This window comes from Aquarana catesbeiana, linkage group LG10, assembly GCF_042186555.1.
Source record: "Aquarana catesbeiana isolate 2022-GZ linkage group LG10, ASM4218655v1, whole genome shotgun sequence".
Lineage (NCBI taxonomy): Eukaryota > Metazoa > Chordata > Amphibia > Anura > Ranidae > Aquarana > Aquarana catesbeiana.
Window position 1 is genome coordinate 106960818 of NC_133333.1, and position 14445 is coordinate 106975262.

Genomic DNA, 14445 nt, shown 5'->3' on the forward strand with positions numbered 1-14445 from the left:
GTGGGGAAGTCCATTGACAGCTAATGACTCATCGGTTGTTAAGGATGCCGTTTACTGCTTTAAGCTATTTACTGCACCATGATAGGGCAAAGCTAATAGATAGTACCAAGTACCTCCCTATTAAGCAACTGACAAAATTTTGCCTTACTAATTACAGCATTACATGACGGTCTTAATGCAACCCTGATGATATAATAGATCTCACAGAGCATCATTATATTAATTTGTGGGCAGCAGTAAGAATGTTAGCCTGTGAAGATGGTAAGTGTGAGCTCCTGTATTTGGAAATAACATTCTGTATTTTTCATTTAACATAGAAAAGCACATAAAAAGCTATACACATTTTTTTTGTTGTTTATAAATTACCTACTGGTGTGTAGGATGGATAAGTCTGGAAAGTTGATGTCACCTGCAAACACACATCAAAAATAAATTCTATAAGTAAACTAATTCTTTCATATCCGATTGATATATATTTAATTATAAAAAAGAGAGTGGTATTAAACAAATAATGAAACCATATCTTAAGAGAAACATATACGGTATACACTTACAAATTAAAGTGAAAAGGTATTTATGGCGCATAAAGGGCCATAGGGCTATGTTTTTGTACTGAAAGTCCAATTTAAATGCAATTAAAGTACATGGTGTAGTCCAAGGGAAACACTCTTAAGGTCTGCTTCAAACTTGTGGCTGTTATCCAAGAGCTAGAAGTGAACTCTAGAAACAGAATGCAAGCAGAAAGAGGGAAGTACCATCTAAGTGCAGCAGACCAACAAGCTCTTAAATTGGCAACTCACATGTTAAAAACCGCAGTCCCAGGTTCCCGCTGTGTACCAGACAGCAGCCACTGTGTCTGTGTGTGGATGCTGTAGCAGCCAGAGACAACAAACCAGAGCCAGGACGCTTAATGCCCCGTACACACGGTCGGATTTTCCGACGGAAAATGTGCGATCGGAGCGTGTTGTCGGAAATTCCGACCGTGTGTGGGCTCCATCTGACTTTTTCCATTGGATGTTCCGACACACAAAGTTTGAGAGCAGGCTATAAAATTTTCCGACAACAAAATCCGTTGTCAGAATTTCCGATCGTGTGTACACAAATCCGACGCACAAAGTGCCACGCATGCTCAGAATAAATAAAGAGATGAAAGCTATTGGCTACTGCCCCATTTATAGTCCCGACGTACGTGTTTTACGTCACCGCGTTCAGAATGATCGGATCGTGTACGGGGCATAAGAGTATTGCAATCTAGTTTGGAGCGCACCACCGGCACAGGGGAGGAAGTGATGTCAATCTCGGGGGAAACGGAGTGGCAAAATTTGGTGCAGCTCTGCATAGTCAGTTTACAGATTATTATTTTTTTGTCAAAGCTTTATTGAATAAGCTGAAGTTTGAAGCTGATTAGCTACCATGCACAGCTGCACCAGATTTTGCACTTAACAGTTTGAGTAAATCAACCCCATTGTATGTAACAATGCTTTTTGACCCCTTAATTGCTATATGCCTTCAAAAAGATGCATGTTAAATTGTATGACTTAGTTTGTTCTGTTTTGTATATAGATTATAAAACCTCATCCAATCTTCTGAAGAAGCGAAACCTGATTTTGAGAAATGCGTATGAGTAGGGATGGGCGAACGGTTCGGCCCCAGCATAAGTTCGGGCAGAATTTTGGTTGTTTGGATGTTCTGAAAACACCAAACAATATGCGGTGTTCAAATTTGAAAGCCGCCGAAACACCATTAATGTCTTTGGGTCGGGACACTAACATGCAAAATCAAAAGTGCTAATTTTAAAGGCTTATATGCAAGTTATTGCCATAAAAAGTGTTTAGGGACCCGGGTCCTGCCCCAGGAGACATGTATCAATGCAATTTTTTTTTATAAAACATCCGTTTTTGTTCGGGAGCAGTGATTTTTTTTTAATGTTTAAAGTGAAACTGGAATATTTAAAGTAAAAATGGAATATTCCTTTAAATATCGTGCCTGGGGGGGTGTCTATAGTATGCCTGTAAAGTGGCACATTTTTTCCGTGTTTAGAACAGTACCACAGCAAAATGACATTTCTAAAGGAAAAATTGTCATTTAAAACTGATCGCGGCTGTAATGATTTGTCAGGTCTTGGCAATATAGATAAAACTCATTGAACAAAAGGGCATGGGTCCCCCCCCCAGTCCATTACCAGGCACTTTGGGTCTGGTGTGAATATTAAGGGGAACCCCGAACCAAAATTAAAAAAAAAAAATTGTTTGGGGGTCCCCCCAAAATCCACACCAGGCCCTTTGGGTTTGGTATGGAAATTAAGGGGAACCCTGTGCCAAATTTTAAAAAATGGCATAGGGGTCCCCCCAAAATCCATACCAGACTTGATCTGGTATAGAAATTAAGGGGAATCCTGCGCCAAAATAAAAAAAAAATGGTGAAGGGATCCCCGCCAAAATCCATACCAAACACTTATCTGAGCATGCAACCTTGCAGGCCGCAGGAAAAGAGGGGGACGAGAGAGCGCCCCCCCTCCTAAACCGTACCAGGCCACATGCCCTAAATTCACGCCATCCAACGGATCGAAAAAAAAAACCACAACCGTTCCGCCTCCATGGGAGGCTCCCACTGAGTGACGCTTCTTCTGGGTGACATCTGTTATATAGCTGAGGGCGGGGCCACCCAGTGATGTAAACAGGCGACTCCACCCCCTCTGACACCATGGGGAAGCCACGGGGATGCCATTTTTTAAAAAATTTGGCGCAGGGTTCCCTTTAATTTCCATATCAGACCTGAAGGGCCTGGTATGGATTTTGGGGGGACCCTCACGCAATTTTTTTTTTTAATTTTGGTTCGGGGTTCCCCTTAATATTCATATCAGACCCAAAGGACCTGGTAATGGATTGGGGGGGACCCATGCCCTTTTTTTCAATGAGTTTTATCTATATTGCGGAGACCCAACAATTCATTACAGCCGCAATCAGTTTTGAATGACAATTTTTCCTTTAAAAATGTCATTTGCTGTGGTACTGTTCTAAACAGGGGAAAAATGCACCACTTTACATGCATACTATAGACACCCCCCCAGGCATGATATTTAAAGGAATATTTCATTTTTATTGGTTCACTTTAAGCATTAAAAAAATCACTGCTCCCGAAAAGACGTCCGTTTTTAAAAAAACATTTTTGCATTGATACATGTCCCCTGGGGCAGGACCCAGGTCCCCAAACACTTTTTATGATAATAACTTGAACATAAGCCTTTTAAAATTGATTTTTCATGTTTGTGTCCCATAGACTTTAACGGTGTTCGTGTGTTCTTCCAATTTTTTTGCCTGTTCACTATGTTCTGGTGCGAAATGAACCGGGTGTGTGTTCGGCTCATCGCTACGAGTGAGTGTGGAAATGGCTTCACCATTAGCTGAACTATTATCATTCATATGGTTGGAGGTTCTATATACACCTATTCAATATTTGTAGCTATAGGGTGACATATTCCTTGGATGACTTTCATATAATATATGTTGTACATGAATGTGTGAATTTATTTAATATTGCTTTAAGATGTTCGTATCATTAAAATTTGTATTCTTTTAATCTAGTAATTTGGGTGCCTAAAAGTCTGCCATATCTATTCATTCTTCTCCCATTTTCCCCCTTTTTTGACTTTATACATATTTTGGATGTGGCACCAGTTATACCATGGCCAAAAAATGTATTACTAATACTCTGAAATCTTACCTAAAACACTACCCATAAAACACTACCTAAACTGCATAACTAAGGACACTTTCATAAATATACCATTCCAAATGATCTGCTCAATGAATGAACATATTTTGCTAGTTTATTATATGAAAAATTATAACTTTAAAGTGATACTAAACACACATTGTTTAATTTACATTACCCCTTCTATTTCTGTATGTGGATGATGGCACTGTAATTATTCTAATAAAAAAAAAAATCTAAGTACCTTTTTCCCAATTGATATACAGCTGTCACATGACCCAGCTCTTTCCCAGCCTGTCTGCAGAGAAACATAAGCAGGAGGAGCTTCTAGTCCTCTGCTGCTGGTCACATGTTCAAAATAAGAAAAACAGTCTTTGGGATACAGAGTAAAAATAAATAATATCAATAAACTGTTTTAAATTGGCATACAAATAGATATTTGAAATCAAATCTTTATTATGTTTTCGCAATATCATGGTGTGGGCGGATTTCTGCCAGTCACAGACTGTCACACCTCCCCAGCCTGTGTCTTAGAATAAAAGGGGGGGAAGCCCCCATCAATTTACATGTAATATCCTGCCCCCATTGTGTTCAGCTGGTTAGTGGGCATGGAGGAGGAGGGAGGAAGTGGACTGTCATTTACTATTGTGTATACACCCACATATGTGACTCTACAGTCACATGTGCTGCACAGATGTAATAGGGAGAACTCACTGAAAACTGAGCATGTGCAGAGTTGCCAACACTCCTCTGCAAAATCCCTAGCTGAATTGGGGACATGAACAGAAGGTGGAGATAGAGAGCAGCAGGATCAACCAGGTTTTTTTACAGAAAACAAATCCCATAATAACTGAGTGAATATAAACAGCATATAACACAGAATTTATTGATAGTTTTCTATGATGTGGGTTCAGTGACACTTTAAAGCTCATATTATGCCATAAACCATAATACCTGGGGGGTCGTAGTGTTAGTTCCACTGGCAGTCCCTCTTTTTCTTTTCAGAAGTTCTTTGACTGGTTCCTTTACACGCACACCAAGGTACGGCCTGGTCTGACTATTCTGATGTTGTTCTGAAGTCACAGCTGGAAAATGAATTATCATTTTTTTACAGAAGAAACAGAAAGTTTATACAATTAGATGACACAAAGCTGAAATCATGTCTGCAGTCAAAATGGTAAAACATATCCTTATTTACGCATTGTACTTTAATTCTTTTTAGCCTACTCCTATTACTCTGAATGATATTAAAGTTAGAAAAAACGTAGTTTGTGAACGTCTCTACAGATTTACTTCCTCGAATTCTGTGATATGTATTCACTATGCTCTGTGACTAGGCACTGCTGTGTCACACTTTGAGAGGGCCTGCCTTCTGAACTACAGAAGTGCTGCATTTCAGGAGGAGAAATCAGTACAGGAATCACTGAACGCAGGCAGCAAGGTACTATGGGATATGTAGTCATTAGAAATTGAAAGTAAACAGCAGAGAAGAAGCTCTGCAGACAGGCAGAACTCAAATGAAAATAGATTCTTCAAGTAAGCTTATATTGGATTGTCAAATATACCTGTTGTTTGTATTGCTATTACAATGTTGATGTTCCCTCCACCACCCCTACATTTAGCTGCTGGGAGTGAATGGAAGACTTGCATAAGCTATAGGTTGCTGGAGTTGGAGCTTACACGGCTCTATAGATTCCCAGTGTAACAGTACTAACTGGCCAAACACTGTTATTTAAAGTAATTGTAAATACTCTTTTAAAAAAAATGACAAACAGGTTAAGGTTTCATTTACATTAGCGTGTCTCTAAAGTCGCACAATCTCCAGTGTGGCTTTGGAGTGTGATTTTAATGCGATTTTTCGGTGCGACTTTGATTTGACTTTACATTCAATGGATCCAAGTCGCATCAAAAGTCACACCAAAATAGTACTTTAACCACTTAACAACAGCCCACCGCTGCACCAGATCACGTACCCAGTATGTAATCTGACGCTTCAAGGTCTGGGGCATGCATGTGCTGCGGGCGACCTGCTCCCGCTGTGATTATACACAGCGGGAACCCAGCGGCGGGTACCGCAGATTACTCAGGACACAGACAGACTGACAATCTGTAAACAAGGCAGATTGTTGTTCTGTCAGAAGGAAAGGAATTGATCCTGTGTTTCTGCTAAGCAGGAACACGGATCTTTGCCTTCCCGAGGCCAAAGCACCTCCCCCACAGTGAGTAAACACAACCAAGGCACACGGTTAACCCTTTGATCACATCTATTTTTTAGCACTGGTCACTGTATTAGTGTTAGTGGTGCCCAAAAAGTCTCAAAAGTGTCAGTTAGGTGTCCGATTTGCCTGCTGCAATATTGCAGTGCGGCCATAATTTGTTGATCACCAGCATTAGTAAAAAAATCGAAAAAAAACAAAACAAAATAGTTTGTAGACGCTATAACAAACCAATCAATATACGCTTACTTTGATTTTGATTAACAAAATTGTCAATCTTTTTTCGTTTATACCACAAAAAATAAAAACCACAGAGGTGATCAAACACCACCAAAAGAAAGCTCCATTAGGGGGCAAAAAAGGACAAAAATTTTATTTGGGTACATTGTTGCACAAATTGTTGCAAAAAATGGCCTGGTGATAAAGGGGGGTAAGCCTTCCAGAGGTCAAGTAGTTAAGTCACACTGATTTGAACAGATGCCATTGCACAGAATGGCTACAACTTGTCATGCGTGTATTGTGAATGGAGCCTTATACTTACAGTGCCTTGAAAAAGTATTCATACCCCTTGAAATTTTGCACATTTTGTCACGTTACAACCAAAAAATTTAATGTATTTTATTGGGATTTTTATGTGATAGACCAACACAAAGTGGCACATAATTGTGAAGTGGAAGGAAAATGTTAAATGTTTTTCAATTCTTTTTACAAATAAATATGTGAAAAGTGTGGCGTGCATTTGTATTCAGCCCCCTCTACTCTAATACCCCTAACTAAAATATAGTGGAACTAATTGCCTTCAGAAGTCACCTAAATAGTAATTAGAGTCCACCTGTGTGCAATTTAATCTTAGTATAAATACAGCTGTTCTGTGAAGCCCTCAGAGGTTTGTTAGAGAATCTTAGACCCCTTTCACACTGAGGCGTTTTACAGGCGCTATAGCGCTAAAAATAGCACCTGTAAAACGTCTCTCCTGTCACTCCAATGTGAAAGCCTGAGGGCTTTCACACTGGAGCGGTGCGCTGGCAGGACATCAAAAAAAGTCCTGCTAGCAGGTTCTTTGAGGCGCTTTGTATACACCGCTCCTAAAGCGCCCCTGCCCATTGAATTCAAGCAGCGGCACTTTGCCGGAGCTTTTAACCATTTTTAACCCTTTATCGGCCGCTAGCGGGGTGCTTTTAACCCCCGTTAGTGGGTGAAAAATGGTTAAAAGCGCCAGCAAAGTCCCAAAAAGCGCCGCTAAAATGACGATAAAGTGCCGCTAAAGATAGCAATGCTTTACCGCCGTCGTCTGGGCGCTGTGAGTGTGAAAGTGGGTCCCCTGGCTCTTGCGGCTCCTTCTCACATCGGTAAACCCCCTGGGAGAAGCACTCTCCCGGGGTGTTACCTTGCAGGTGAGGTTCTGAGTCCAGCATTGGCGCATCTCCGCCGAGGGAACGAAGGGCTCAGGTGAGTAAAACGTGGGGGGGGGGGGCTGGGGGGCCAGTCACTGTCAGAAGTTTTTTCACCTTACTGCATACGATGCAGTAAGGTGAAAAAACATGCGGGTTTACAACCCCTTTAAACTCAAAACCAAACCCCGTATTAACCTCTTGCCAACTGCGTCACGCAGATATACTGCAGCAAAATGGCCCTCCTGGGCGAAATCCTGTATGGGTACATCCTACCCTTTTTCAGCCACCAGAGGGAGCGCTTGCACCCGCTGCATGGCGGGGGACCTGATGCACGCGCCCGGCGGGTACGATCACTGATGGCCACTCGCGATCGCGTGCACTAGCGCCAGTGCGCGCGATCTGTGCTGTCAGAGGAGAGGAGCCCTATCGTTTGTTCCTACTAAGTAGGAAAAACAATGTGGCTCCTCTCCTAGTCAATCCTATCCCCATACAGTTAGAACACACAATTTACCCCTTGATCGCCCCCTAGTGTTAACCCCTTCCCTGCCAGTGACATTTACACAGTAATCAGTGCATTTTTTATAGCACTGATCGCTGTATAAATGCCAATGGTCCCAAAAGAGTATCAAAAGTCTCCAATCTGTCCGTCGCAATGTCATAGCACCGCTAAAAATCACAGATCACTCCCATTACTAGTAGAAAAATAATAAAAATGCCATAAATCTTTCCTATAGTTTGCAGACAATAACTTTTGCGCAAACCAATCAATATACGCTTATTGTGGGTTTTTTTTTACCAAAAATATGTAGAAGTCTATATATTGGCCTAAACTAATGAAGAAATTTGTTTTTTAAAAAAAATTTTGGGGATATTTATTATAGCAAAAAAGTAAAAAATATTTTTTTCTTCAATTTTTTTTTGTTTATAGCGCAAAAAATAAAAACCGCAGAGGTGATCAAATACCACCAAAAGAAAACTCTATTTGTGGGAAAAAAAGGACGCAAATTTTGTTTGGGTGCAGCGTCGAACGACCGTGCAATTGTCAGTTAAGGGGGTAAAATCTTCTGGGGCTGAAGCGGTTAAGCCTAACACCAAAAATGAAATTTATTGTAGTTTTCCAATCATTAGATGTGGTGGCTGCATTTGTTTTCTTTTTTAGGCCTTTTCCTCTGTTTTCTCCTGATGATCTGGCCAGTAACACACCTCCTGTATTAGAGTGCTCCCACTTTGGACAGCAGCATTGTAAGTCTGGAAGGAGAGTCCTAGTTGTGCTAGAATATTCAGGTACAAATTGAAGCTAAACTCCAACTAATACTTTATAAGCAGTTATAGCAAACATTTTGTTTTTCCTTTATTGGGATAAAGGTTTTCCATATATAAATAAATAAATACTGATCATTGTAGGCACTCCTGCCAGTGTTTAAATTATCTCAAACCTCTAACAGCTACATCTGCATGATAGCTTGTTCTTTTGAAAAAAAAAACAGACTTACTGGCCAGATCACTAGATGAATATAGAAGAAAGATAGCCAAGAAAAGGAAATAAACACAACCATCACACCTAAGCAATGGTAAGATGCAATATAATACATGTTTTCTTTTGGGTTTATTACCAAGCGAGCACCACGCTGACCCGCCATCAACAAGAAGAGGAAGAAGAAGGCCACAGACATTAAAGGGGTTGCAAACCTTTGGTGTTTTTCACCTTAATGCATTCTATTGTTAACCCTTTCCCTGCCAGTGACATTTACACAGTAATCAGTGCATTTTTATTGCACTGATCTCTGTATAAATGCCAGTGGTCCCAAAAAAAGTGTCAAAAGTCTCCGATCTGTTCCTTGCAATGTCACAGTACTGCTAAAAATCGCAGGTCACCGCCATTACTAGTAAAAAATAAATAAAAAATAAAAATGGCATAAAAATGCCATAAATCTTTCCCATAGTTTGCAGATGCTATAACTTTTGCGCAAACCAATCAATTTTTTACCCAAAATATGTAGAAGAATATATATGAAGAAGAATATATATTGGCCTAAACTGATGAAGCTCCAGACAGTGTCTCGGGTCCTGATTGGATAGATTGATAGCAGCGCAGCTATTGGATTTTTTTCTGCTGTCAATCAAATCCAATGACGCGGGAGCCGGGGGGGCAGGGGCCAAGTCCTGCTGTCTGTGTCAATGAACGCAGCAGCAGGACACGGGAGCGTGCCCTCACGGGTGCCCCGAGGAAAAGCTCTTCTCCAACGGGGCACTCAAGAAGAGGAGGAGCCAGGAGCGCCGCTGAGGGTCCCCAGAAGAGGAGGATCGGGGCCACTCTGTGCAAAACCAACTGGTCAGAGGAGATAAGTGTGACATGTTTGTTTTAAAAAAAAAAGGAAGGTTTAGTTATCCTTTAAGAAACCAGCCAGAAGACTGCAGAAAAATAGGTATGTATAAAGTTGTGGTGTGGCTTCAGGGATGGGGGGCAAAGGGCAGAGGAGTGAAGTTGCACTCTTAACGTCATTTCAGGGAGATTTGCCATAATTGTTTTCATTTCTACATGGTTTACTGCTCAAGCACAATAAATGTAGTCAGGTTACAGTGCCATATTTCATTTACAGGAATCCTGTTTTTCTCCAATTTGTATTCTGTATTTTTGTATGTTTGCCTCTTGAATATACGAGCGTGTCTGGAATGTTTCTGTAACCACAGTTACTTATGTAAACACACATATCAGCAGATATCTAAAAGAACAGGAAAGAAATTGGTATGTCTTTGAAGTTAAGTGTGGGAGAGGAACAAAGAATTTGTTCTACAGTAAAAGTAACATATGAAAATGTGTGGTTAAAGAAAAAGTAGTTTAGTAATAAAATCCACACCTACTTTAAAAGTGTCAGTAAATCATTGATGAAACCATTTTTAGTACCCCGCCTATCTGTACCTTATGCAATGCAATTTTAGAAAAAAAAAAGTCTATTCAGGGTATGCAGTATACAAACTTTGATCTAGATTACACATTAGTAGATAAAAGGCCAGATACATGTATGTCAAATCAATTTTTTTTTAATGTAGATTTTTATAGTTGTTTCGGTCCCAATTGCAAATTTTCCACAACTTCCTGTCTGATGAGTCTGTTGTCATCAGAAGAGGGAATGAGGGAACATCTCTCCAAGATCTCATAGTCATATAGCTAGTCAGGTTGAAAAAAAGACACAAATCCATCTAGTTCTACCAGTAGAAAAAAAAAAAAAACAAAACAAAACAAATGGAAAACCTTCATATACATAATCTGATACCTGCAGTTGATCCAGAGGAAGGCAAAAAAAAACAATAAAGCATGGTCCAATTCTCTGCAGCAGGGGAATAAATGCTGATCCCCCAGGAGGTAACCAGATATTCCCTGTATCAACTACCCCCGGGGTTACCTAAAATATGTTAGTATCCACTTTTATTTTGAACATTTAGGAATCTATCCAACTAGTTCTTGAGGGAGTCTACTCCACATTTTCACAGCTCCTACTGTGAAGAAGCCTTTCCATATGTGGAGGTTAACTCTCTTATTGCACAGGGGTAGAAAAAGTGTTGATTTTTGAAGCATTTTTTGTTTAAATTTTTATGTCTCTGAACACAGCTTCTTTTCATCCAATGGGGGAGACTTACTAAAACTGGTGCACACACAATCTGGTGCAGCTGTGCATAGTGACCAATCAGCTTCTAACTTCAGCTTGTTCATCTAGGCTTTGACAATAAGCCCCCCGTTCACATTGGCGCGATTTGACAGATCAAATCGGAGCCTATTGCCAGCAATGGGAACATTCCATCTGGTGTGACACCGATTTCCAAAAGTAGATCTTGCGCTACTTTTGGTTACTCCGGGGGCAATTTCAATAGACATCTGTGCATGAACCCACACAGATGTTTTTCAAGTCTCCCCCAAAGTTTGACTGAAATGCGGCTTTGAAATCGTGCGAGTTCAGATGAAATTCAAAGCCGTGTTCAGTGTGAATAAGGGCTAAAACCCAGAAGCTGATTGGTTACTATGCACAGCTGAACCAGATTCTGTGCTTACCAGTTTTAGTAAATCTCCCCCAATGTGTCTACAGTAAGCGAAAAAAGTATTTGATCTCCTGCTGATTTTGTACGCTTGCCCACTGGCAAAGAAGTGATCAGTCTATAATTTTAATGGTAGGTTTATTTTAACAGTGGGAGACAGAATAACAATAAAAAAGTTATAAATTGATTTGCATTTTAATGAGTGATATAAGTATTTGATCCCTTATCAATCAGTAAGATTTCTGGCTCCCGGGTGTCTTCTATACAAGGAACGAGCTGAGATTAGGAGCACTCCCTTAAAGGGAGTGCTCCTAATCCCAGCTTGTTCCCTTTATAAAAGACACCTGTCCACAGAAGCAATCAATCAATCAGATTCCAATCTCTCCACCATGGCCAAGACCAAAGAGCTGTCCAAGGATATCAGGGCCAAGATTGTAGACCTACACAAGGCTGGAATGGGCTACAAGACCATCACCAAGAATCTTGGTGAGAGGGTGACAACAGTTGGTGCGATTATTCACAAATAGAAGAGACACAAAATAAATTTAAATCTCCCTCGGTCTGGGGCTCCATGCAAGATCTCACCTCATGGAGTTTCAATGATCATGAGAACGGTAAGGAATCAGCCCAGAACTACATGGGAGAATCAATGATCTCAAGTTTGCTAATGAACATCTGAATGATTCAGAGGAGAACTTGGTCAAAGTGTTGTGATCAGATGAGACCAAAATCAAGCTCTTTGGCATCAACTCAACTTGCCAAGTTTGGAGGAAGAGGAATGCTGCCTCTGACCCCAAGAACACCATCCCCAACATCAAACATGGAGGTGGAAACATTATGCTTTGGGGTTGTTTTTCTACTAAGGGGACAGGACAACTTCACCGGCCACATCAAAGGGACAATGGACAGGGCCATGTACCGTCAAATATTCCCTCAGCCAGGGCATTAAAAATGGGTCATGGATGCATATTCCAGCGTGACAATGACCCAAAACACATGGCCAAGACAACAAAGGAGTGGCTGAAGAAGAAGCACATTAAGGTCCTGGAGTGGCCTAGCCAGTCTCCAGACCTTAATCCCATAGAAAATAAGTGGAGGGAGCTGAAGGTTTGAGTTATCAAATGTCAGCTTTAAAACCTTAATGACTTGGAGAGGATCTGCAAATAGGAGTGGGACAAAATGCCTCCTGAGATGTGTGCAAACCTGGTGGCCAACTACAAGAAACTTCTGACCTCTGTGATTGCCAACAAAGGTTTTGCCACCAAGTACTAAGTCGTGTTTTGCAAAGGGGTCAAATACTTTTTTCGCTCATTAAAATGCAAATCAATTTATACATTTTTTGAAATGCGTTTTTTTCTGGATATTTTTGTTGTTCTGTCTCTCACCGTTAAAATAAACTTACCATTAAAATTATAGACTGATCCTTTCTTTGTCAGTGGTCAAATGTACAAAATCAGCAGGGGATCAAATACTTTTTTCCCTCACTATAGGAATTTTGTGTTTTTTAGATTTACATTTTTTCTGAATTTAGGGGCATAAAAAAAGAGGAGCATTTACATACTGTAGAAACTTGCATAAATGCGCATAAGCATGTCTAAATGCATGCGTATGTGTGTATGTTCATTTTAAATATAGGGTGAGCATAACTCATTAGTAGAAGGAAAAAAAAATCAAAGGATTGTATGACAGTGGCACTCTTTTGTAAAATAAATTCTTAGTATTCAAGGAATTCAGCAATGCGATAAAGGAAGAAACATTGAACAGCACCATATGAAATATTTATAAATGGGTACCATAGAACATGACAACAATACTAAACATATAAGTAAAATGGTGAGTGGTTAAACAGAGGCACTTTTGATAGTGTATGGTAGCGTTCATGAGATGTTGAAGTCTTCAAAATTATTAAGCAAGCATTAATTGGTGTAGCTAGCTTATACCCTTGCCATGCAAGCTGATGATGATGAGTTTTTTTTATTTCTACTCACATAGTTCAAACACTGGCAAAAATCAGGTAAGGTAGTGTGCTGGAAAGAGTAGACTGTTGGCATTTTGGCCCTTTTATGGTTTGATTTACTAAGTGACCCTAGCAATTTGTGAAATGCATTTTAAAGCATGCTTATGACATAGATAGAAATAAATGCAGTGTTTTTTAAATGGTTAAAACATTCCAACTAAAACTTACAAGAGCTTACTCTGAAATGCTTTTTTAAACTTTTTTTTTATATATTATTTAGACACCCTGGACACACCTGTACTATTATATGCTCATATTCCAAGTAGAGAGATCTGCTATTCAAGTCATAAAAATACTGTACATAAAGACCAGCATGTTGAACAAACATATAAAACATTTTATATTTCCATATCTTTTCTGAACAAATGGGCTAAACTACCAAGGTCATTGACTAACAGGAGGGTAATTGAAGTCAATTGAAGTCAAGCATTCCAATCAATAGATCAGGTGTTTCTGTCAATGTAAAAAAAAATTGCACTATTTTGCTTATCTGCACTTAACACCAGAATCCATTTTTAAATACATTTTAAATACAAAAGGCATTCTATAGTTTGCATAACTTTCTTGGAGTTCTCACCAGAGCGCTTATGAAATTCCCAGATTTAAGTTACAGGAGGCTGTCAACAGGGTTGGTTTACTAAAGGCAAATAAACTGTTTGAAAACACTTTGCAAGGGAATTTTCTCAAGAGTCTAGTGAATAAGATGAAGCTCTGCTGATTTTGATCATCCAGTCATGTGCAAGCAAAAATACTTTCTTTTTATTTTACCTACACATGATTGGATAACTAGCTCTTTGGAAAATTCCTTTGAAAGGTGAACAGCCATTTTGTCTATAGTAAATCCCTTTGTATCTGTATTTATTTTTCTTTTTTTTTGATTTTGTGATTTGCAACAAAATAATACACTTTCCTGATGCCAACATGGCAGCATACATATGATATAGCTCCGCCCCAATATCCACCCACAGGACCTGTTTAGCTCTATAAAAGTCTCACTGAGAGCTACCTTCCCCATTCTCCTTTTTGTCCTCAAAGATCAACACCTACAGACCGTTACATTCAGGAGCTCTTA

The 14445-nt window shown here is 39.8% G+C and overlaps 1 protein-coding gene across 3 annotated transcripts in view; it reads right to left on the reverse strand.

Moving 5' to 3' along the window:
- Window positions 1–14445, reverse strand: part of POU2AF1 (POU class 2 homeobox associating factor 1) — a 177917-nt gene that overhangs the window by 7311 nt on the left and 156161 nt on the right. For all 3 annotated transcript variants that reach the window (XM_073602415.1, XM_073602414.1, XM_073602417.1), the window contains 2 exons: window positions 4669–4799; window positions 367–409 (listed from right to left, as the gene is read on the reverse strand). In XM_073602415.1, coding sequence (XP_073458516.1) covers window positions 367–409; window positions 4669–4799 — 174 coding nt within the window. The remainder of the gene's footprint in view (window positions 1–366; window positions 410–4668; window positions 4800–14445) is intronic.